This window comes from Dipodomys ordii, unplaced genomic scaffold (assembly GCF_000151885.1).
Source record: "Dipodomys ordii isolate 6190 unplaced genomic scaffold, Dord_2.0 Scaffold20, whole genome shotgun sequence".
Taxonomy (NCBI): Eukaryota; Metazoa; Chordata; class Mammalia; order Rodentia; family Heteromyidae; genus Dipodomys; species Dipodomys ordii.
This window is the reverse complement of record NW_012267236.1, coordinates 10683926-10709458: the sequence shown is the minus strand read 5'-3', so window position 1 is coordinate 10709458 and position 25533 is coordinate 10683926. Positions and strand designations below refer to the sequence as shown.

The window sequence follows — 25533 nt, the reverse complement described above, 5'->3', positions numbered from 1 at the left end:
AGGGCAGGGCAGGGCTGGGCTGGCAGACATTAAAATCTTAAACTAAGTTGGAAATGAAGAAACAACTATTAATTTTAAAAATCCAACTACTGCACCTTCTTCTTTTAAATTCTTTCAAACTCAAATTCTTTTAAAACTTACAAAAGTTGTCATAGCTAAAGTACTCACAAATTCTGTATCTGTCCACATTCTAAGCCGTTCTACTTCCCCTGATCGACGATTCCGTCTGATGTTAATGTTGTCCATTTCTTGTAATACAGCTTCAGCAGTGCTAAAATCATATTTAAAAACCAAGACTTAGCCAGGCACCAGTGGCTCATGCCTGTAATCCTAGCTACTCAGGAGAGTGAGATCTGAGGATGGCCATTCAAAGCTAGCCCGAGCAGAAAAGTCCATGAGATTCTTATTTCCAATTAACCACCAGAAAAAACCAAAGTGGCACTGTGGTTCATGTGGTAGAGCACTGGCCTTGAGCTGAAGAGCTCAAGTTCAGCAGCCACGCCTATAGATCAAGTCCCACTCGAACCAAAAAACAAAAAAAAAGACAATAGTGGGATGATACAGTTAAAACAGAAAAGGCCAGAAGTGGCATTGTGGCTCAAGTGGTAGAGCTCTAACCTTGAGCATACAGAGGTTCAGCCCAGGCTTTGAGTTCAAGGACCAGAACTGGCAATAACTATAATAATACTAAAGCCAATAAGGTCAGCTGGACAGATAATTTTAGAAATGAAAGTCAAACATTTACCATTCTTTATCCAGTCTTTGGCATTCTGTTATCACAGGAAAAAAAAAAAGGTAAGAAAATATATGATCTGAAAGTGGCTCAGTGGTAGAGTGCTTCCCTTGCATGCATGAAGCCCTGGGTTCAATTCCTCAGCACCGTATAAACACAAAGTCTGAAGTGACACCGTGGCTCAGGTGGTAGAGCGCTAGCCTTGAGCTAAAGAGCTGAGGGACAGTGCCTAGGCCCAGAGTTTAGGCCCCACAACCAACAGAAAAAAGAAAATATATCTGAGAATTTACAAAAAAAAAAAAAGCTAAGTAACTCAATCCTACATATCCATGGCTTAAAACACATTCAATTTAAAATCTTGACTGAGCATTATATGTCAATAATGGAACATAATGCTGCTTAAAAACTGTCCAAAACACAATGTTAAATGAGCAAATACCAAAGGATTATGAAGCTTGAATAAAATTATTTTATATTATCCACAAGCTTAAAAGAAAACATATTTATACAAATTATATTAACTCTACTGATCTGACTAAAAATCTAACAATTACTGCCAAACAGGAAACTCAAATTAAGTGTTCAAATGTGTTTTTTTTTTTCTTCAAATGTGTCTTCTTAAAAGTGAAATTAAGCCGGTGCCAGTGCCTCATGCCTGCAATCCTAGCTACTCAGGCTGAGATCTGAGGATTCAAAGACAGTGCTGGCAGAAAAGTCCCCGTGAGACTTTTATCTTCAATTAACAACTCAAACCAAAACAAATGGAAGTGGTGCTGTGGCTCAAGTTGTAGAATGCTAGCCTTGAGCACAAAAAGGCTCAAATACAGCACCCAGGCCCCAAGTTCAAGCCCTGTAACCAAAAAAAAAAAAAAAAAAAGTGAAATTGCCTTATCTAGCTGTAACTGTGCACACTGCACACAGATAAATCGGGAAGGGGTAGGGGGTGTCACCAGGTCCAGGCCAGCATGGGTCTCATGGGTCTACACAGCAAGATCCTGTCCCAACAAAAAAATTCTTTTAAAAAAAAATCGAATAATTAAATGAAACTAAAAATTCATACCTATTTACTAGTTGATCAAATAACAAACTCTGGTTCACACTTTCAAATCTATTTTTCCTGGAACGACAACTTTTTCTGACTTCCATGTCACCATTTATACAAGAAAGGTCCCCATCTCCCTTCTTTTCACCTCGAAGGGGATGGCTTCGAAGGGCTACAAGAAAAGAGATATTTCAAAGTACAGACTTTAGAAAGAAAAAAAATCAAAAACTTAACAACTACAAAATTGAACAAAACCTCTTAAAATACTTTAAAATTAGCCATTTTATAATAAGAATTTCAATTATACTGATTTCTAAAAATGTAACAAATCTGTTCATTTTTGCTATGACTGAAATCCAATGATTCCAATTATGTGCTAAGCATACTATCAAATCAATCTAAGAACTAAGGGATATGGCTCAGAGGTAGAGTGGTTGCCTCAAATGTGGAAAACCACAACTTCCATCCTAAGTACCATAAAAATTAGTAATAATTATTATTGAAACAATAATAAATCTCAATTTTTGCCCAATGTAATGCCTAATCTATTATAAGAATTTCAGTATCAGCCAGTTCATTAACAAAATACTCACATAAGCTACTATGTCCATTTGGTAATGCAGCACCAGGCTGAGAAGTTAACCTGGAATGTAATTATATTTAATAAGAAAACGTTATCAAAATTTATTTATATAAACATTAATACTATACTGATAGAATTGTATTTCAATCTTTTACTCTATAATTAGGAACATATCAAAAAAATAATACTAGGTAGGAGTCATTTCATTATTTCAAGAAAAGCTTTTTATAACAAATTATAAACAGAATTTACTTTATTATCCCTGTACAAATTAAAATCCTAATTAAAAAGGCTTAACTGTAACATGTAGCATAAACTTAAATGAGACAGTAAGTAGGAGTGAAAAAATAAATTTCAAACCATAACAAATTCAAACAATAAATCATAGGAAGAAAAAGTAACTATCAATATCATTTAGTAATTGCTTCAAAACATTTCACTGCTCATTTTTAAATGACAAAAAGTAAATTACATAATGAAGTCAGTCAATAAAAACTAAGACAGCTTTGTAAAATAATTATTTCAAACATTAAAAAACAAGGGAGGGCTGGAATGTGGCTTAGTGGTAGAGTGCTTGCCTAGCATGCATGAAGAACCTGGTTTCAATTCCTCAATACCACATAAACAGAAAAAGCCAGAAGTAGCACTGTGGCTCAAGTGGTAGAGTGCTAGCCTGGAGCAAAAGAAAGCTCAGGGCTGGGAAGGTGGCTCAGTGGTAGAGCGCTTGCCTTGCATGCATGAGGCCCTGGGTTCAATTCCTCAGCACCAAATAAGCAAAAAGAAAAAAGCCGGAAGTGGCGCTGTGGCTCAAGTGGTAGAGCGCTAGCCTTGAGCTGAAGAGCTGAGAGACAGTGCCCAGGCCCAGAGTTCAGGGCCGACGACCGGACCCCCCCAAAAAAAAGAAAGAAACAAAGTTCAGCAGGGGCAGTGTCCAGGCCCTGAGTTCAAGCCCCAGAACTAGGAAAAAAAAAAAGGGAGGGGGGGGGGAAGCCAGGTCCTGGTGGCTCACACATATAATACTAACTACTCAGGAGGCTTAACAGCTAAAGATCAAGAGTTCAAAGTCATCTAGGACAGCAAAGTCTGTGAGACTCTTATCTCCACTAAACTATAAAGAAAGAAAGAAAGAAAGAAAGAAAGAAAGAAAGAAAGAAAGAAAGAAAGAAAGAAAGAAAGAAAGAAAGAAATAGAAAGAAGGGAAGCTGTGGCAGAGCACTTCTGAGAAAAATACACTCAGGGATAGCGCCCAAACCCTGAGTTCAAATCCCATGACCAGCACCAAAAATAAAACAAAGGAGCCAGGCACTAGTGGTTCACACCTATAATTTAGCTACTGAGGAGCTGAAAATCATGGTTTGAAGCCAGCCCAGACAGACAAATCTGAGAGACTCTTATCTACAAAATAACCTAAAAGCCAGAAGTGGAGGTGTGGCTCAAGTAGTGGAGTACCAATCCTAAGTGGAAAAAGATAGGAAGAACTCAGAGCCCTAAGTTCAAGCCCAGTATCACATGCGTGTGCACATGCACACACACTCACACACACACGTGCGTGCGCACACATGCACAGACACACACACACAGCATACTTTCACCTCTCTTATTTTATTTGGAGGTGATAGGGTAAGTTGGTCTTATACTCTTGGGCTGGCTCCAGAGTAGGTGTAACTGCAGGCATGTGTCACTATCCCTGGTTGTCAATACTCATTTGAAGTAATACTGTGTAGTTTATAATGCCTGTGTTATCTCATAAATGATTGTGTGTGAGAACAAGGAAAAAGTTAACAGGCTATGATTTTATGTGTGTTTCTACTTACTTCCCAGGCAATGGGGGGCGGGGAACCTATGGAACATACTATAATAATTACAAATTTTTTTGTGGTCAGTCATAGGTCTTGAGCGTTAGGAAACGGCTCTTCAGCTCAGTCAAGGCAAGTGCTCTACAACTTGAGCCATAGCCACACTTCCTGTTTTCTGGTGTTTAATTGGAAATAAGAGTCTCGTGGATTTTTCTGCCCAGGCTGGCTTTGAACTGCAACCTTCAAATCCCAGCCTCCTGAGTAGCTAGGATTACAGGCATGAGCCATGGGCATCAAGCTTTGAACCTCGATCCTCAGATCTCAGCCTCCTGAGGAGCTAGGATTACCAGTGTGAGCCACCAGCGCCTGGCTATAATTACAACTTTTTAGGGGTTAATAAAATATATAATCTGTTGAAGTTCATATAAGCCTAAGGTTGTTCTTTTTAAATGAAATTATTGTCATTTACTATCAATAGTGGATAAAACTAAATTGTAAGCACACTAAACCTGACACAAAAAAAATTAAGTTGAGTCGGGCACTGGTAACTCACTCCTGTAATCCTAAGCTACTCAGGAGGCTGAGATCTGAGGATAGCGGCCCAGGCAGGAAAGACTGTGAGGCTCCTATCTCCAATAAACCACCAGAAAACCAGAAGTTTCAAGTGATAGAGCGCTAGCCTTAAGCTGAAGAGCTGAGGGACAGAGCCCAGGCCCAGAGTTCAAGACCCATGACCGACAAAAAACAAAAAAATTAAGTTGAAAATAATGTAACAGGTAACAAAATTGCTTTAAAATTGAATAAAAAATTGTTATAATTTAGTGTATCAGCTCAAGTACAATATCCAATAGTGATCACGGGAGATTTTTATTTTCCAATTGAGCAGACAGATCTAACCCATGTCTCATTTAAAATTTTAGATCTACAGCTACAAATGTGCAATCAAGAGTCATCCTTATTCTTAGAGTAATAGCAGTTTCTATGACTTACTACATATATGTGTAATACATTCATTTTCTATTCTATTATACACTAGTTTCCATTAGGTACTATATATCATTATAAAACAAATATATTTTACAGCATATTTAGGAAAAACAAAATTACAGACAAAAATACATACAAATAAAGTACATTTACTGTAAATTAGATTTATATGGTACATGTTTTAGAAGGTAAAACTATTAGCGTTAATATCAGTCCTGAATCACATCAAATAATATATAAAAAACAACCCATGAATTCTCCTTTCTCACCTGGTCTGACCACTTGTTATGTTCCATTCCTCTCGCTGACCAGTACTTCGAGATTTTGATTTGTCTTTGCAAACTGATTCTGGTTGTTTCAAAGTGCGTTTCGCTGGAGGAGATACTTGGCTATCACTCAAACTACCATCAATTTCATCTTTCTGAAAGACAACATTAAATCATATTTATTATTTTAATGAAAACAAACTAATACTCTCGGATAACCAAAATTGTTTTTGGTTATTGTTGTTGTTGTTCCTGGGGCTCAGGGCCTCTGTACTGTACCTGAGCTTCTTTGTGCTCAACACTAGCACTCTACAACTTGAGCTATAATGCCACTTCAAGCTTTTTCTGAGTAGTTTATTGGAGATAAGAGTCTCATGGACTTTCCTGCCCAGGCTAGCTTTGAACTGTGATCCTCATATCTAAGCCTCCTGAGTTACCAGGATTAAGCTAAAAAAAGTATTTTTTAATCAACAAATATTTACTAAGTCATAATACATATGTATCAAAATGTAGTTATCGCTGGGCACAAGTGGCTCACGCCTGTAATCCTAGCTACTCAGGAGGCTGAGATCTGAGGATCGAGGTTCAAAGCCAGCACAGGAACATCCATGAGACTCTTACCTCCAATTAACCATCAGAAAACTGGAAGTGGTGTTTTGGGTTAAGTGGCAGAGCACTTGCCTTGAGCTGAAGAGCTCAGGGATAGTGCCTAAGTCCAGAATTCAAGACCCACAACTGACCAAAAAAAAAGTAGTTATCTATATAGAGAGAAATTAGAAAGGTTAAAATTATAAACAGAGAAGACAAAGCATGGTGATACACCCCTGCAACCTCAACACTCAGGAAGCTCAGACAGGAGAAGTTCAAGTTCAAGTTCAACCCAGACTACATAACCAGATCTTATCAACAAAAATGAAAAGTATAACCAAACAAACTACTTAGAAGTTGGGGGAATGGCCCAAGTGATTGAGTACTTGGATTAACAGTCCTTAGATTCAACCTCTGATAACACAAAATAATAACTATAACAAATTTTAAGTGTACTTAGTTTCTTATATTAATTTTCAAGAAAAGATATGGCTGAGGATATATACCTACAGACGTACAGTCTGTGACATTATGCCTAAATAGTCCAACATATGCCTTCCAGATTAAGGACACTTTATAAAACTACTACCCAATACTCCCAATCAGGTATAAGATGAGCCAGTCCACAAACACATTGAAATTTTACGAAGTTTCTCAGTAATGTTTCTCTTCAGGTCTGAGATCATATCCAGGAATAATATATTACATATAGTTATCACTTCTGTTATCACTTTTCTTTTGGGGGGGTCCAGTTGTGGGGCCTGAACTCTGGGCCTGGGCACTGTCCCTCAGCTCTTCAGTTCAAGGCTAGCACTCTACCACTTGAGCCACAGCACCACTTCCAGCTTTTTTCATTTTGCTTATGTGGTGCTGAAGAATGGAACCCAGGGCCTCATGCATGCAAGGCAAGCGCTCTACCACTGAGCCACCTTCCCAGCCCTGTTATCACTTCTGTCTCCTTCAATTTGGAACATTGCTTCAAGTCTTTTTCTTTCATGCCCTTGACTACAAGAGTACAACACTTTCATTGTCTAAGACACTACTTCAATCTGCATCTGATATTCCTCACATTTAGGCTATATACCTTGAAAGGACTATGTGGAAATGATTCTATGTATATTACTCAACCTTCAGACCACTGAAGGTATTAACCATGATCATCCCGTCAAGTTGGTGTGCCAGGTTTCTCCAGTGTAAAATAACTACTTTTCCCTTTGTATCTGATTAGGTAACATTAAGATAATTTATAATAATAACATTCTGACACTTGGGTCCTTAGCCAAATCTCCACCTTAATCTCCCTATGACAGTGACTAATTCCTACATCCTCCATTTTCACCTAGCACTCTACTGGAAGAGCTTTCCTTTTCCCCCTTTACTTACTCATTTATATCAATTGTTACTTTCTGCGATGAGCTGTAATCCTTCATTTATGAAGTTGCTCAAATTAAAGCCCCTTCAAAATGATTCCTTTAGGGGCTGGGAAGGTAGCTCAGTGGTAGAGCACTTGCCTTGCATGCAGGAGGCCCTGGGTTCGATTCCTCAGCACCACATAAGAAAAAAGCCGGAAGTGGCGCTGTGGCTCAAGTGGTAGAACACTAGCCAAGAGCTGAGGGTCAGCGCCCAGGCCCAGAGTTCAGGCCCCACAACTGGACCCAAAAAAAAAAAAAAAGGCAAAATGATTCCTTTACAGGTTGCCATGTGCCATCTTTTGGGGGAGGAGGGGGGGGTCATGGGGCTTGAACTCTGGGCCTGAATGCTATCCCTCAGCTCTTCTTCAGCTTAAGGCTCAGTGCTCTACCACTTGAGCCACAGTACCACTTCCAGTTTTCTGGTAGTTTATTGGAGATAAGAGTCTCATGGACTTTCCTGCCCTAGATGGCTTTGAACCGTGATCCTCAGATCTTGGCCTTCTAAGAAGCTAGGATTATAGTTGTGGGCCACCGTACCAGCCATGTGCCATCATTTTAAGTGGTTTCTTATTTTCTGGCACAATTCTCTAGGTTATCTTCTATTTCCCTTTCATGGCCCAACAGTTAGCTACTTCCTTTTAGTGAAGGTCAGTATTTTGAAACCAAGCATAAGCAATATCCATATGGGAACACATAAAAAATGTAGAACCTCAGGCTCCACTCCCAGACTTATTAGACCAGAAGCCATTTTAACAAGATCCCCAGGTGACATGTGTGCATTACAGTTTGAAAAGCATTATTATATAAGGTGAGAGGAAGCTCAGAGGCATGCCCAGTTCCAGGGTTCAATCCTTAACACTATCTCAATAACAGAACAAAAGCATTATTATGTAACATAATCAAAAAGTAATTGCTGGGGAAGACACATCATTTGTCCTAATAAGTTGTGGATGTAGAAACTAACACCTATAAACTACCTATTCAGATAGATGTCAGAATTAGTCCTTCCAATCAAATCCAATCACTCTTTCATTGAGACCCATTTCTTCCATAAAATCTTCCTGAAAAATCTAACCTAAGTTAGTATGTTCTACTACCTGCAACTTTTATACACAATTGTTTCACAATTTTTATTTGACTTATTTGACTAAGCTCTTTTATTTTATTTTTTTGGTTGGTCGTGGGGCTTGAACTCTGGGCCTGGGCTCTGTCTGAGCTCTTCAGTTCAAGTGGCTCTACCACTTGAGCCACAGTGCCACTACCAGTTTTCTGGTGGTTAATTGGATATAAGAGTCTCACAGACTTTCCTGCCCAAGCTGGCTTTGAACTGTGATCCTCAGATCTCAGCCTCCTGAGTAGCTAGGATTACAGGTGTGAGCCACCAGTGCTGGGCTCTAAGCTCTTTATTCACGAACCATCTTAGGTACTAAGTTTCCCAAACACAAACTGGAAACAAGTACATTTACTATGGAAACAAACACCAAAAAGTACATCATATTTGAAATCCAGCATTTTGAAATAATCTGAGTATGTATTTTTTAAATATCAATAAGTGAGCTTGTCTGTTTATTAGCCATTGTCATATTCTACTGCCTTTTTTCAGTTCCACTGTTAAACTGTTACCTACATACTACTTACTAGAAATATTCTCTCCAATAATCACCGAAGCACAACAGGCTCCATAATGCCTCATCAGGCCAAAACACTACTTCTTCAGAAGGGTGTGCCATCAGCTAAAAATCTAGCAAACCAGCACAAAACAGAGGCTGCTCCCTCTTTAACACCTAAAAAAAGAAGGCCCTGCCCCTCCTGCTCAGATTGGTTGAGCTCAGGTTCACAATTACTCCTGACAGGCTAGTCTGAACAGAGGGTAAGATGTATTTACATAAGGTGACTTTAAAATAAGAATAACAGTTCACAAGCAATCTCAAAACACATCCATACCCTGTAATTTCCAGAACAATGTGAGGTGTGTCTTCATTCCACCAGATAAAAGTTTACCCTTCCTTATCCCAAAGCAGTTCCTTATTTAATTTATTTATGGTTTGGTAGATGGGCTTGAACTCTGGATCTGGGCACTGTCCCTCAGCTCTTCATCTCAAGGCTTCTACCACTGAGCCACCTTCCCAGCCCCCAGCATGAACTTTTAAGCAACCCAGTTAAACAGAATAGACAGCTTTTCTTACATACAAAAACAGAAATCACTTGTCTTAGTCATTACAGAACTATAACCTGTTGAACTAGACTCTCTGGAAGGGGAAGATTTTTAATAATGCCTCCAAATGATACTTAACACATAAACGTTAGAGGACCTCAGGCAAATAGCACAGCTCAAGAATAATATGAGGCAATATAAGGCATATGATCCTATGTATTTACTTCTCATGTGAGGGTTTCAATCCCCTCTAAGACTCAGTATAAATATCATTATAAAAGGCTCCTTCAAGATGAGGTAATACAAATAAACAAGATGTAAATAGCTACAAAATAATTACTTCAGCATCATTTAATTAACTTCAAGCTTTGGGAAAGCTTCTATCTACAAACCTGATACTAACAATTTACCTTTAACAGGATTCATAATGTTCTACCTTAACTTTTTCATCTTCAAAGCATTTTACTAATTATAATCTAACTCTCTCAGGGAAGGCGTTACCAGTTTCATAACAAAGATATTTCAAAGAGATGATGCAATCTACCCTTGCTTATTTAGCAATCTGTGTCAAAATAATTATAATCCACAAGTAGGAAATAAATCTCAGACTAAGAGAACAAATAATTTCACTTATAAACATTTATTGATAACCTACTATGTACATAACACAGGGAGAGCAGTGGTAAAAGAAAAGAGATGAGGCTGGTCAATGGTGGCTCCAGCCTGTAACCCTAAAGACTCAGGAGGCTGAGATCTGAGAGGGAAGTTCAAAGCCAGCTCAGGCAGAAGTGAGACTCATTCCAATTAACCACCAAAAAGCTAAAAACAGCTGTACCACAAGTGACAGCGTGCTAGCCTCAAGCAAAAAAGCTCAGGGAGAGCATTCAGGCCCTATGTTTAAAGCCCCAGGACCAGCACACACATAAAGACAGAGAGGGGGGTGGGGGGATTAAGAATTAAGACTTGAACTTAAACTCAATATACAATTAATTGAGTTGATAAAGTCACAAAGATTTAAGTCATAGTTAATACTATAAACAAAATTCTCAAAGCAAAATTTCAAAGCAAACAAACAGAAGGAAAGGGAGAGAGGGAAAAACAGAGGGAGGACTGGGGAACAGAAATGGTAAAGGCATCAGAAGTGATGATAGGCTTTGAAGGACTGAGCCCAGCCTATTCCCCCAGGTCAAGCAAAGCACCTGGTGTGCTCCCATGCTTGACTGCAGGCAGGTCATTCCGACCTTGGCTAAGCTGAAAGTTCCCAACCCCAGGTGGAGCATTCCATTCTTGGTCTGGCTAGCCGTCGCCCTGGCCCTGGCCCTGGCCCTGGCCCTGGCCCGGGCCCCCCTGCCCCTTTGGCCCCTAAAAGATCACAGTCTGTTTTTGTTGTTGTTGTTGTTTTAATTTTATTCTCTTGTAAAGATGCTGTACATGAGTAAGATAATGGGTACCTTTCTTGTGGAGCATTGTTACCCCTTCCTTTGTTTTTCTCCTACTATCCTCCCCCAAGTTGTAAAATTCCTTTCCAACATAGCATATCATTGTTGCAATGGGTTATACGACTCCTTGTTTCAGCATTTTGTTATTCCCCTTCTCCTCCCCAAATTAGATAAATGTATATGCAAGATGCAAGGTTTTAAGCTCCCTTGTGAAAACCCATATAAACCCAACCGAAATCCACCCCCCCCAAAAAACCCTCCATTCCTGGGGGACAGTTTGTTGCCCCTTGCTGTGACTCAATAAACAGTTTTTGTCTGTGAAGAGTCTGGCCTGTTCCTTCCTTTCTCCTTCATCTTCCTAACAATCTTAAAAGATAAAAGTTTTCCATAGTAATGTAAAGATACTTTATAAGTTGTTAGAAAGAACTTATAACATTGTGAATCATGATTTAAGGAAGGATTAGATAACTTCCAGGATAAATTTAATAGTAATAACCTCAAATGTAAAAGGAAGTAAAAGCACAATGAAAAATTCAGTCTTTCCCACTTGTCTATAGTGGTAGTGGTGGTGGTTCTGGAGATTGAACTCAGGACTTCATGCTTGCTAGGCAGGACTCTACCACTTGAGCTAAGTCTCCAGCCTCATTTGCCTTTTATTTTTAAACTCTTTCTGAAATTATTATTTTCCAATTTGCAAAAACCATTTTTTCTTAAGTCTTCATCTCCTAAACAGTAATCATCAGCTACCACAAATACTGACTATTCAGTATTCTAATCAAAACCTAATAAAACTAGACAAAAAAAAACTTAAAAATAATGAAATAAGGAAGCCTTCATGTCCAAATTCAAATTTGTCAGAATTTAATCTGAGGACAATAAATCCAAGTAAAGCATTTTTTAAATGAGAGTTTTGATGGTGGCCTAATAGAACCTGTGAAAACAGAAAATATGAACAATTAAATTAGTGATAGCCGTATTCAAAATAAATACAAGCAGGGCAATGGTGACTCATGCCTACGAATCCTAGCCACTCAGGAGGCTGAAATCTGAGAATCTCGGGAAAGTGAAGCTGTGGGTCAATTGATAAGAGTGTAAGCCCTCAGTGAAAAAGCTAAGGGGTAGTACTCAAGGCCCTGAGTTCAAACCCCAGTACTGGGACAGACTTACAGACAGACAGAGTAAGGATGGTATAAATTTGTGGTAGTGGTTGTTTAGGATATGGGAAAAATAGCTAGAGCAGCTCCAATTCCAAATTGCAATTCAGAATTCTAACTAGAAATCTAGGGAGCTGTCTATCCGGCTATGGGAAATGCAGGAGGTAAAAATGAGGTAAAGAATAGAAATAGGCAAAAAACAGAAGTAAAAGGACTACAAGTGATATATGGCGAGCGCGCGCGCGCACGCACACACACACACACACACCATACACACACACACACACACACACCATACACACACACACACACCATACACACACACACCCCATACACACACACACACACACACACAAAGGCAGAAGTCAAAATCTTTTAAAATGCCTATGAAAGGGATGAGCAAATGGGATGTCATAGAAACCAGAGAAAAATATAATGCTAATGAAACCAGGAGTTGAATTTAACAGAGAAAATCTGATATGCTTGAGGATTTGTAACTAAGGGGGGGGGGTCACTATTCTTTCTAGTAAGGCAATTCCTATGAAAAGCTTGGGGAAATCACAGGTGAAGAAGAGAATGGTAATAAAGTACAGATAAGGGAACAGCTGAAGTGAAAGAATTAAGAAAAATAAGCAAATAACCTGGTGTGATGGTACATACCAGTAATCCTAACACTTGAGAAAGAGGCAGGCAGGAGGATAGAGAATTCAAGGCCAACCGGGAGGGAGGGAAAGAGGGAGAGAGAAAAGACAGGGACAGAGGAAGGGAATAGCTTAAAGAGGTTACAAAAAACAATTTAAGAAAGCCTCTCTCAGGGCTGTGAAAGTGGCTCAGTGGTAGAGTGCTTGCCTCACATACACAAGGCCCTGGGTTTGATTCCTCAGCACCACAGAAGCAGAAAAAGGCAGAAGTGGTGCTGTAGCTTAAGTGGTAGAGTGCTAGGTTAGCATTGAGCTGAAGAGCCCAGGCCCAGAGTTCAGGCTCCACGACGGTCAGAAAAAAATGACAGTCTCTTTTAAAAGGATAAGATGATCTTGGCTCTTTAAAGAGTTCTTTAAAGAGTCAGATAACTGATCCACATACAGTAAAAAGGAAAAACAGAATAATAAACATTTCCTCACACTTATATCAGAAAGTCTAAGAGTACAATCAATCTTTATCAATTTCCTTAGTAAGACAATCCTTTACTCTTTGCTTTTTTTTTAACAGACATTCTAGGATTCATGAGAAATCTCAGAAGTAGTGATTACCATGGCTACAGAAAACAAAACTCACTGGGACTGCCATTTATTTCCTTAGAGCCAACAGTATTCTACCAAATCCTGAAATGCAAGCATGCAAAATGTCCTAAAATGTCTTAACTATCCCAAGACCAAAGCTTGTTTCTTGGTATTAATAAACAATCAGCAAGGACTGAGCACCATTGGCTCACACCTTTAATCCTAACTGCTCAGGAGTCTTTGATGTGAGGATCCTAGTTCCAATGAAGTCAGTTCGGGCAGTAAAGTCTGTGAGACTCTTACCTCCAATTAACTACCAAAAAGCCAGAAGTGCAAGTGCAGTTGTGGTTCAAGTGGTAGAGTGCTAGCCTGGAGCAAAAAATCTCAGGGGCATTACCCAGGCCAGCAAAGGCGAAACAAAATCCAATTGAAAAATGAAAATGGCAAAATAAGCTGGGCTCCTACCAATAATCCTAGCTACTCAGGAAGCTCAGATCTAAGAATCACAGTTCAAAGCCAGCCCAGGCAGGAAATTATTTGAGACTATTATCTCCAATTAACCAGCAAAAAGCCAGGAATGGAGTTGTGTCTCAAATGGTAGAGCACCAGCTGTGAGCCAAAATGCTAAGGGACAGTGCCAATGAGTTAAAGCTCCAGTACTGGCTAATACACATGCATATGCACATGCACACACATACACACACAAGGCAGAAGTCCTGAATAGATAATTCTCAGAAGACATCCAGAAGTACGTGAAGCTAATCCTGCTGTATATCAGCTCACAGTGGTGCTGTGGCTCAAGTGGTAGAGTGTTAGCCTTGAGCAAAAGAAGCTCAGCGATAGTGCCCCCCCAAAAAAAAGCGGGGGGGAGATACAAATATCAACAGATGTTTTTAAAACTGCTCAGTCTTACAGTTATTGCTTAAAGGCAAATTTTTAAAATGAGATTATCTCACTCCAGTTAGAATGGCTGTTACAAATTTAAAGGAAAAAAAGTGTTGGTATGGTTATGACGAAAAAGACCCCAGTACACATCCATGGGAGGCAAAAGCATGGCTACCAGACAAACACTATGAGAAGGGCAGTTCTCAAAATAATAAAAATGAGTTTACCACATGACTCAGCAGTCCCACTTCTCTGTTATTTATTCAAAGAAGCCAAACACAGTGTTTCAAAGAGATATACACATACCCATTGCCCACTATAGCATTATGCATAATAACTAACACATTAAGACAATCTATATACCACAGTTCAGATACAAGGATAAAGAAAATGTGGCGTGAGTTTTCAATGTGTGTGCAATGGAATACTATTCAACCCTTAAAAAGAAGGAAAGCCTACTATTTACAACAACATGGAGGGGCCTAAAAGACATTATATTCAGTTAAACTAAGCTACACACAAAGAGATATACACCGTATGAACTCATTTATATGTAGAACCAAAAATAGCCAAACCCAAAAAAAACAGAGGGTAGACTTCCAGGAGGTAAGGAAGAAGGAAATGAGGAGGCAGTGGTCAAAGGTACAAATGTTTTACTGATGTCATATAAATAATTCTGGTAAAAATACAACTATGTAGCATAATGCCTACACCTAAGAATACTATAAAAATTTCTAAAAGGCAGATCTTATTAAAAAAAATTCTTACCACAAAAAGTGTATATACATAGATTTAGGTATAAATATGTCTGTATATGTAGATAGATAGACCAATACAATGTATACAGATCCACAAATCAATTACAGTAGTAAAGGAGGCAGGAATATGATAGGATGATGACCATGACTGGTTTCAATGGTGGTAAAGGGTTCACAGATGTGTATTTATCCCCAAACTCATAAAATTGTCTACATTAAGAACAGCACCACTGGAGATAAAGAGTCTCATGGACTTTCCTGCCCAGGTTGGCTTTGACAGGTGATTCTCAGATCTCAGTAGGTAGGATTAGAGGCGTGAGTCACCAGCACCTGGCCAGAATAGCATTTTTACATATCAAAAATTAGAAAAAAAAAAAAAAGGAAGTGGCAATGTGGCTCTAGTGGTAGAGGGCTTGCCTTGAGCTGAAAAGCTCAGGGACAGCACTGAGCCCCAAAGTTCAAGCCCCATGACTGGCAAAAAAAAGTAAGAAAAAATAAATAAAAACTTTCTTGCTGAAGAAAGGAGGGGCACAGGAGAATCACTTGGAGAAAAAAGCAAAATATAAACAGCTCGTGGTGCTATGGCTTTTTAGAGGAAATTAAAATGTATCTAAACACAGTGAATAAAATCATTTAAAAACAGAGAAGAAAGAAAAACTGCATAAAGTGCAGTTAGTAAAGAAGAGAAAAGCAGAAAAGGGGAGACTCCCTAATAATCAATCTTACAAAGAGGAAAACATTTCCTACTGCAAACAGAACTAAAGCAACAGCCTGAGTAACTTCATTTTCCAACAATTAAGACTTTACAGATATGGACAAATGTCTACTAAAGGCCACATCGAATAACAGGTACCTTTAAGTACGCCAAAAGGGTGAAAGCAAGGAATCCTAAATTCCTGCAACATAAAAACCAAACACAGAGAAAACCAGACTCAAATCAAACTACTTCAGTAAGATACAGCAAAAAATAAACCACTTCATCAAATTCTATAAACTTAATAAACTCAAATTTATCTTCTTTCATAGTTCAAACACAATATAAGATTAGAAAGTCTTAAAATCCCTCAGAAAAAGTAAGGTCATTCCATCACCTACTAAAGCTACAACAAATCCTTTTTTAAGACTGAAAAGTACCTATTTCAGGGTAAATCTTCAATAACCTGTTATTTACAGTCTTTTAAAACATTTTAAAGCGGTTCATAAAACAATGTTTCATTAGTGTGCTTCTAGAAAGAGCTCTAATATCTTTCATAAAATAATGTTTCCATAGTGTGCTTCTAGAAAGAGCTCTAATATCTTCCATTCTTTTAGCAATCTAAAAGCTACTAAATGTTCATTTCCACATTAGATTATTGATTCTGTGTCTTTTAACATCTCCATAACAGCTGCTTGACAAATTACCTCACCTTATTCCTCAAGGGGCTGAGGACAGCATGATATCCATGAATTCAAAAATGGAACCACAAACTAATCAGTGAGAAATGAGCTAATTGCTTCAGATGAGCTCTAACAGACTGGGCATTCATACCATGATACAATTATATGCTTGCACTCTAAATATTTGCACTTTTCTAAGAATATTTTACATATGATAACATCAGTAAGTCAAGAAACTTGTACATGTTTAGAATAGTTTCTAAGGACAATCTACTCTTTAGAGTATATATTCTGAATAATTTCATCAACTTACAGATTTTGCTTTATTTCAGTCTAAGAGATGGGTAAGATCCTAAAATATTTACTAAGTAAGGTACCTTTAAAAGTCCTTTGCAGATTTTTAGCGAACAAAAACTATTTCCAAACATACAAATAACGTATTTCAAAGTACGGTAGAGTATTTATTGTATTTACCAAGAATCATTCTGATTGGTGTCAAAGTATTATGAGACACAGAAAAACACACACAAACTAATCTTGTGTACTCCTAAGGAACATTAACCACTATCCCCATAACAAAATGATGTAGATTTAAATGAATCCTTTAAATGAAAACCACCATCCAGTCGGCCAAATTGCTTACTTAGCTTCTTTCTTAAGACAGAAGCAATAGTCTCCTCTGAATTCACAACCCATCTCAGAACACCACAAACTTGCCAGTAACTTTAAGGTGACACATCTCTAGTGCCAGCTTCGCATTTTCCACCGTAGAAAATGTTCAACATCTTTTCAAAAGGCCTTTCAAAAATTATTTCAAAATTCTATTTTTAAAGTGATTTTTTTTAAGAACTAAAACGCCGCCTCGGTCTTCACACGTCCCTTTCGCAACGGTATGCTAATTCACCCTCTGTAAACAATGCCCCCAGAAACTCTAACTAGGGGCTCGGGTGCCCCCGCTACCCACCCGAGAACGAGTGACCAGAAACCCTGCAGCCCCTCCCAGGGCCGTGGGGAGCCGGCCGGCTGCTCCCGAGCCACCCGGTACCACGGAGGACGTCTTGTCTGGAGAGACGAAAGCGTTTTGTTTTTAAAGTTCGTGCCAGAGCAGCTAGGAAACTTTTTCAGCCTCTCTGCCTGGCTGCCAGCTGGAGCTCCGTTCACTTCCTCACCAACTTGAACCACCCCCAAACTCAGAGTAAGCTGGAGTTCGGCAGCGGCACAGGCTGACACACTTTCAAGGGTTTGACACGCCGGAAAACTTTCACTTCTCTCCCCGCAACCCCTCCACCGGGACCTCGGGCCCGCCGCTCGGGCTCCCCTCCACACTCCCCCGGCGAAGCACCGCCGGGACGCGGGACGCGGGACGCGGGACGCGGGCCGGCCCCTGCCCGGAAAAGAACCCCCAGACCCCTCTCCCCCGGGCTCCAGGGCTGTTCTTCACACAAAAGAACCGGGCCGGCAAAGCAAAAGGGCTCGCGGGGCGGCCCTTCCTCGGCGCTGCCCTGCGCCGCACCCGCGGGCCGGGGCCCGGCCACCGGCGGTCTCGGCCGGAGGCTTCCTGCCCCCCAACCCCGCCAGACAAAGCCAGGGCGGCCCGGCCGGCGCCTGCAGGCACCGGGACGCGGGGCGCCGCGCTCTTACCCGGGCCTCATCCAGAGCCACGCCGGCGCCTCCGTTTCCCCCGGCCTTGGCAGCCGGGCAGCTGGCAGCGCGGGTCTTGGAGGAGCGGGTCCGAGAGGAGATGAAATGGCTGCTGCCTCCGGCCGCCCCAGGCTCCGCTCCGGCCCCAGGCCCAGGCCCGGGCCCAGGAGACTTAGACCCGAGAAGGCGCAGCGAGCTCTTCCGGGTGTTCACCATGGTCCAGCCCGGGGGCCGGGGCCCACGCCGCGGCTGCCGCTCCGGGGAGCGCCGAGGAAGGCTGGCCCGCCCGCCGGCCGGGCGCTCGGGGCCAGGGGAGCCGAGCCGGGCCGGGAGGAACGAGCCGGCCCGGACAAGCCGGAATGCAGACGAGGACGGGCGAGAGCAGGGCAGCGGAAAGGAAGGCGGCACGAGAAGGCAGGGAATGGCAGGCGGGAGCGATGTTGCAGGCTGGCAGCACAGACCGTCCGCCGGCTTCACCCTCCTCAGCAGGAGCCGAGCGGAGCCGCCATTTCTGCCCCTTTCTCTCTCGATCTCCGTGCGTCAGGGCTCCAGCACCGCAGGGCGGACGAGGGCGCTGCCGGCTCTGGCCACTGTGGGGCGCTCCAAGGACAGGCAGCCCTCCTAGTCCCAGCTCCCACCCCCCCCCGCCCCAGCCCACCATCAGGCCCCGCCCCTGCGTGACGCCGGCGCGCGGCGGCCCGGGTGGTGACGCTCTGGGCTGTCAGCTCGGTGGTTGCCGGGTCGCAGTCTGGGCGGCCAGACCAGGATGGCTGGCTTGGCCCGACGGCTGGGCGTAGGATTAGTTCCGTGGTGGGACTTGGTGCCCAAGCCTAGCCCCAGTACCCGACATCCACACCCTCCTAGGTGACCTGGATGGGGCAAGGAACAGCCGGCCGACAAAGGATGAGGCCGACGAGGGCGCAGGGCTGGCAGTTGGAACTTCAAGCAGCACTTTCTTAGGGATATGAAGTGACATCTACTGTATCTGCCGTACAGTAAGCTTAAAAAGAAGGCAGGCTGAAACCTTGCTTCTTACGCAACGCGAGACAGGGTTCTTTCTGCTAAGCTTAGCCACAGAGCTCCATGAAGAATCTTCAGATCGCCTTTATTACTGCCCCCTCCCTCCATGCCTGCCGGCAGACGCGTGAAAGCTGACTCTGAAAATCAGAATTTGTCATCCAACTTGGAAAGAAAAAACTAAAGCTACACAATAAGAAAAACTCTGCTGTTGCATAGGAAGAATGTTCAAAAAATTCACGAGTTCACAAAGTGGACACAACGTAGTACAAATATATGTTCACTCTAAAATAAAATCACACACACATATACAAATGCAAATTCACAAGTTCTGTTTATTGGGTCAAAGTTTTTCCTGATTATAGAGCTGACAAAATGAAGACTAGGAGAAATTTGGGTAAAAATCAAATGGCATCAAAGTTCCACTTCATGCACTGGGAATGAGCATAAGCATTATGTGTGGTAAGCAGTATATATTCCAGAAAAAACTGATGGAAACTTCTTATACTAATTTGCACACCACACCCTCCCCAAGACACTTTATCCACCACTAATAACCAGCCTCGAAGGATGTGAATACCTCATAATGAAAATAGACCTGAATTTTCTTGGTTATGACATGATTGAACAGAACAGTTTCATTAACCTGCAGAAAAGAGGCTTAAGTCATACTACTTAAGTAGTTTAGGAAGTGTCCAAGGAAGTTCTATGGGGTAGGCAAACTGATTGATAGGATTTGTCTACTTTCCTTTGTTTTTCTAGTGCTAGATTGGGAAAACAATGTTGTATTTTGGATTAGTAGAACATAATACCATTTACTAACAACAAACGTTTATCTAAAACCAATTTTGTGGTAGGTACTCTGCCAGGGTAAGAAATAGAGCTTTTTAAAAATAGAAACATAGTTCAAGTCCTTAAAGAGATAACAGAATGCAGCACTGGTGGCACTCACCTGTAATCCTAGTTATTCAGGAGGCTGAGATCTGAGGTTTGTAGTTCAAAGCCAGCCTCATCAGGAAAGTCCAGGAGATTCTTATCTCCAAATGACCAGAAAACTAGAAGTGGTTCAGAGTGGTAGAGTGCTAGCTCACACCCAAAAAGGTCAAATACAGTGCCCAGGCCTTGAGTTCAAGCCACACAGACCAAAACAAAAAGGATCATGGATAAGGAGGGAATGAAGGAGAAAGACAAGGAACTGAGATAGGGAAAATAAGAGATAAGGGTAATAAGTAAAATGCTGAAATGTATCTCCTACTTTTTGCTATTACATAGTACTGAAACGTCACAAACTCCACAGAAAACTGCAAATAGCCCATTAATACACTCAACCTTAAAAGAAAATAATATATTGTCATTAACAACATAGTGTCACTGTACATAGTGTCTCCGTAGAGTGACTGAATAATTATGTGACATCTAGTTTGGCCCTTTCACCCTCTCATTGACTCACATAGTGTAAGGAACAAATAGGACAATAAGAGTACAGTGAGACTGATTAGCCAAATGATCAGTACAAAGAAATAAAACATAGAATCTCAAGAATGTGGCCCAACGGGCTGGGAAGGTGGCTCAGTGGTAGAGCGCTTGCCTTGCATGCATGAGGCCCTGGGTTCCATTCCTCAGCACCACATAAGCAAAAAGAAAAAATCCGGAAGTGCTGCTGTAGCTCAACTGATAGAGCACTAGCCTTGAGCTGAAGAGCTGAGGGACAGCGCCCAGGCCCAGAGTTCAGCCCCCACGATCAGACCCCCCCCCAAAAAAAAAGAATGTGGCCCAAAATGAATATATTCCTTAAAGACAAAACTATGCCAGGCACCAGTGACTCATGCCTATAATCCTAGCTACTCAGGAGGCTGAGATATGAGAATCATAAAATCAGGCAGAAAAATCCCTTAGATTCTTATCTCCAATTACCCAGCAAAAAGCCATAAGTGGAGGTATGGCTAAAATAATAAACCAGAAAGAAGAGCTTGAGCTAAGCAAGAGCTCAAGGTCCTGAGTTCAAACCCAAATATTGGCTAACAACAACAAAAAAAATGGTGGCCAGGTACCAGTGGCTCAAGCCTGTTATCCTAGCTACTCAGGAGCCTGAGATCTGAGGATCACAGTTCAAAGACAGCCGGGTCAGGAAAGACCCTGAGATTCTTATCTCCAATAAACCACCAGAAAACCAGAAGTGGCGCTGTGGCTCAAGTGGTAGAGTTCTAGCCCTGACCTGAAGAGCTGAGGAACAGCACCCAGGACCAGAGTTCAAGCCAAGCCCCACGGTCAACAACAACAACAAAAAAAGTGGTGTTAGTTGTGGTGGTTGTGGTGGTGGTGGTAGTGGTGGTGGTGGCAGTGTGTGTGTGTGTTTTGCTGGTATTGGGGTTTGGATTCAGGGCCTGTCCCTTAGCTTTTTACTTGACTAGTACTCTACCACTTGAGCACTTGAACCTTTTTAGCACTTTCAGCTTTTTGGTAGTTAATTGGAGAGAAGAGTCTCCCAGACTTTCCTACCTGGCTGGCTTCAAACTGAGATCCTCAGATCTCAGCCTTCTGAGTAGCTAGGATTACAGGTAAGAACCATCAGAGCCTGTCTCTGACTCATCCTTATTTGTTTGTGTGGTGTGTGTGTGTGTGTGTGTGTGTAAGTACACACACACCACTACTGGGGTTTATTCTCTAGGCTTCTCCCTCAAGGCTGGCACCCTACCACTGAGGCATACCTCCACGTCATCATCCTTGAATTTTTGCCATGAGTCAAGAACTCATGTGGTATATAAATCGAAGACCTCTCTTTCCCTCTCTCAGAGACCTCCTCAGGGCCTCACAATAAAGGTGTTTTTGCTGAAGAGCACTTGCTTATGGGCTTATGAATTAAGAACAGGAGAAAAACTTGGCATACCTGCCTCTATTTTGTGTCAGTTTTTGCTATATGCCATTCCTTCTGCAGTCATTTTGCAATTAATTACCTTGGATTCCCAAAAAGATAGAACTGAAGAGTAACATCTTTATGACAAGAGATCGAAAATACTACTAAGGAACCACAGACTCTCCTCAGGATAGACCACCCACCAGACAACAATGACTTGATTATCCTGACCAGTAAGGACAGTAGTAACAACCTCTCTAAAAGCCTCCCCAAAACAAGAACTGAATAATTAAATAACATACTTTGACCAGGGCTGTTGGTTTAATAATTTCGCCAATCTCTCTCCCTCAGCCCCCAGTACATATTCTATAAAACCTATAGCTAAAGTGCTATTTTTTCCTGGCATGTATCCATTCCACCTTTCTCTGCCTTCACTGTCACTTTACTTGGGGTGAGTACCCAAACCTGATTCATGGAATTCCAGGAGTTTGGGCCTGGAAACAAACTGGCTTCAATGCTTGTAATGTCATGAGACAGAATGAAGCACAGGATTCTGATTCAAGCAGGGAAATAAGGAAAGGCTCTAGAGAGATAATAATGCTTGAGATGCATCTTGAACCAAAAAATAAGAAAGGAGATATAATAGAAAGGGTTTAGTCAGGTGTTCCATCTCCAATTAACCAGCAAAATGCTGGACTAGGGCTGGGAATGTGGCTTAGTGGTAGAGAGCTTGCCTAGCATGCATGAAGTCCTGGGTTCAATTCCTCAGTACCAAAAAAACAGAAAAGCCGGAAGTGGCGCTATGGCTAAAGTGGCAGAGTGCTAGCCTTGAGCAAAAGAAGCTCAGAGCTGGGCACTGGTGGCTCATGCCTATAATCCTAGCTACTGAGGAGGCTGAGATCTGAGGATCATAGTTCAAAGCCAGCCCAGACAGGAAAGTCCGTGAGACTCTTATCTCCACTAAACCACCAGAAAACTGGAAGTGGTGCTGTGGCTCAAGTGGTAGAGCACTCGCCTTGAGCTGAAGAGCGCAGGGATAGCGCCCAGCCCAGAGTTCAAGCCCCATGACCAACAAAATAATGATAATAAATAAATAAATAAAATAAAAGCTCAGAGACATGACCAGACCCTAAGTTCAAGCCCTGGGACTGGCAAAAAAAATTTTTTTTTTACTAGAGGCAAGCAAGGGTTAAGCAGTAAAGTGTCAACTACAAGCAAAGAAGCCAAGCAAGAACAAATGTCCCTGACACCAACACACACAATACTGAACAGGTGGAAGATAGGAAGAAAATAAAGAAGGACGGAAGGAAGAAGGGAGAGAAAGAGAGAGAGAGCAAGTGTTGGGTTACCATGGCTCATACCTATAATCTAACTACTCAGAAGGCTGAGATCTGAGGATTACGTTCAAAGCTGGCCCAGGCAGGAAAGCCCATCAACTCTGATATCCAATAACTACCAAAAACAAAAAATTCCACAGGTGGAGCTGTGGCTCTAGTGGTACTAGGTCCAGGCCCTGATTTCAAGCACCAGTACTGTCACAAAAAAGAAAAACCTGGCCTCCATCTGTCTGTCTTAACTAAATGAGCACTATTGTATTTAAGAGCAGCACTGGTACATTGGGAAATAAGACTATTTGGGATCACTGGAACTATTCCTCTAACTTGAAAGATATTTTAAGTTGGGGTTGTTTTTGTTGCTTGTTTGTTTGTTTGCAGAGCTGAGGACCAAACTTAGGACCTTGAACTTACCAGGCAAATGCTCTTTCACTGAACTAAATCCCCAACCCCAAAAATTTATGTTTTGACTTTTGTTGGTGCCCACAAAATTTGACCATTTTTGTTTTTGTTTTTGTCAGTCATGGGGTGGTTAATTGGAGATAAGAGTCGCATGGACTTTCCTGCTTGGCTGGCTTTACACCTGGATCTTCATATTTCATCCTCCAGAGTAGCTAAGATTACTACTGTGAGCTACCTGTGGCAACTTGAGCTTTTATTCTTATTGTAAAATGTAGAATCTTTGTTTCAGTTTTTCCATCTTGGGGCTTGAACTCTAGTCCTAGGCTCTGTCCCTGAACTCTTCAGTTTAAGGCAAGCGCTCTACCACTTGTGCCACAGTGCCACTTCCAGTTTTCTGGTGGTTAATTAGAAATTAGAGTCTCATAGTCTTTCCTGCTTGGACTGGCTTTGAACTGTGATCCTCAGATGTCAGCCTGGCTGGAGAAGATTTTTATATCCCTATAAACTTACCTAGCCAAAGATTCTTTTTTTTTTTTTTTGTCAGTTGTGGGGCTTGAACTCTGGGCTTGGGCGCTGTCCCTCAGCTCTTCAGCTCAAGGCTAGCACTCTACCACTTGAGCAACAGTGCCACTTCCGGTTTAAGTGGTTTATTGGAGATAAGAGTTTCTCAGACTTTCTTACCCGGGCTGGCTTTGAACCTTGATCCTCAGATCTCAGCCTCCTGAGTAGCTAGGATTACAGGCATGAGCCACAGGCACCCGGCACCTAGCCAAAAATTCTAAGAAAGGCACTGGGAGCTCACACCTATAACCCTACAATCCTAGCTAGTTAAGAGGCTGGGATCTGAGGATTGCAGTTCAAAGCCAGCCCAGGCTGGAAAATCCAAGAGACTCTTATCTCCAATTAGCCACCACAATACCAGAAGTGGGCCATAGCTCAAAGTGTTAGAGCTCTAGCCTAGAGCTGAAAAAACTCAGTGACAGTTCCCAAGCTCTGAGTTCAAGCCCTACAACCAACAAAAAACAAACTAAACAAAACTAGCTGTCTTCCCACCACATCATTCTTAGATGTTCAATTGTAAGAATGGGAAACAAAGGATCTATCTCAAGCTGACTTCCTGTTGATGTTTTATAAAAAAAAAAGAAAAAAGAAAAAAGAAAGAAAGAAAATGCAGGTGCCCCTGTAATCCTAGCTTCTCAGGGGGCTGAGATCTAAGGATCACAGTTCAAAGCCAGCCCAGGCAGGAAAACCCTTGAGACTCTCATTTCCAAAAAAAGCCAGACATGGAGCTGTGGATTGTAACTCAAGTGACTGAGTGCTAGCCTTGAGATTGTGGCTTAGTGCTAGAGTGCTTACCTAGCATCCAAGAAGCCCTGGGTTCGATTCCTCAGCACCACGTGAATACAAAAAGCCAGAAGTGGCACTGTGGGCTCAATTGATAGAGCACTAGCCTTGAGCAAAAGCAGCTCAGGGACAATTGCTCAAGCTCTGAGTTCAAGCCCCAGGACTGGCAAAAAAAAAAAAAAAGCCTCCACAAGAGAACCTCCAGAGAACTGGATAATTGGAAGGCATGCTTGACCAAGAGAAAAAAAGTCAGTTATGATCCCTGTGTTTCAGGTGGGCCTGGATCCCATCTCCATGCCTCAGAAGAGTAAACCAAACTGAACCACTGTCTAAGGATTACACAATTAAATAACGTGGTAACAGTATATTCTTCTTAGTTCTGGAAATATAAAGGCACACATACAGGAATCTATTTCTTCTTTTGTTCTATTTTTTTCTATATATATATAATTTTTTTTTTTTTTTTTGTCGGTCGTGGGGCTTGAACTCTGGGCCTGGGCGTTGTCCCTCAGCTCTTCAACTCAAGGCGAGCGCTCTACCACTTGA

General features: G+C 41.6%; 1 protein-coding gene across 3 annotated transcripts in view; it reads right to left on the bottom strand.

Annotated features, from left to right (window-relative positions):
* Atad2b (ATPase family, AAA domain containing 2B) overlaps positions 1-18597 on the bottom strand; it is a 129622-nt gene extending 111025 nt beyond the window's left edge. For all 3 annotated transcript variants that reach the window (XM_013013666.1, XM_013013669.1, XM_013013668.1), the window contains exons 1-5: positions 18037-18597; positions 5411-5562; positions 2369-2418; positions 1794-1947; positions 169-271 (exon numbers count right to left, since the gene is read on the bottom strand). In XM_013013666.1, the coding sequence (XP_012869120.1) occupies positions 169-271; positions 1794-1947; positions 2369-2418; positions 5411-5562; positions 18037-18252 (675 nt within the window). In that variant the 5' untranslated portion in view covers positions 18253-18597. The remainder of the gene's footprint in view (positions 1-168; positions 272-1793; positions 1948-2368; positions 2419-5410; positions 5563-18036) is intronic.
* Positions 18598-25533: the final 6936 nt, after the last annotated feature.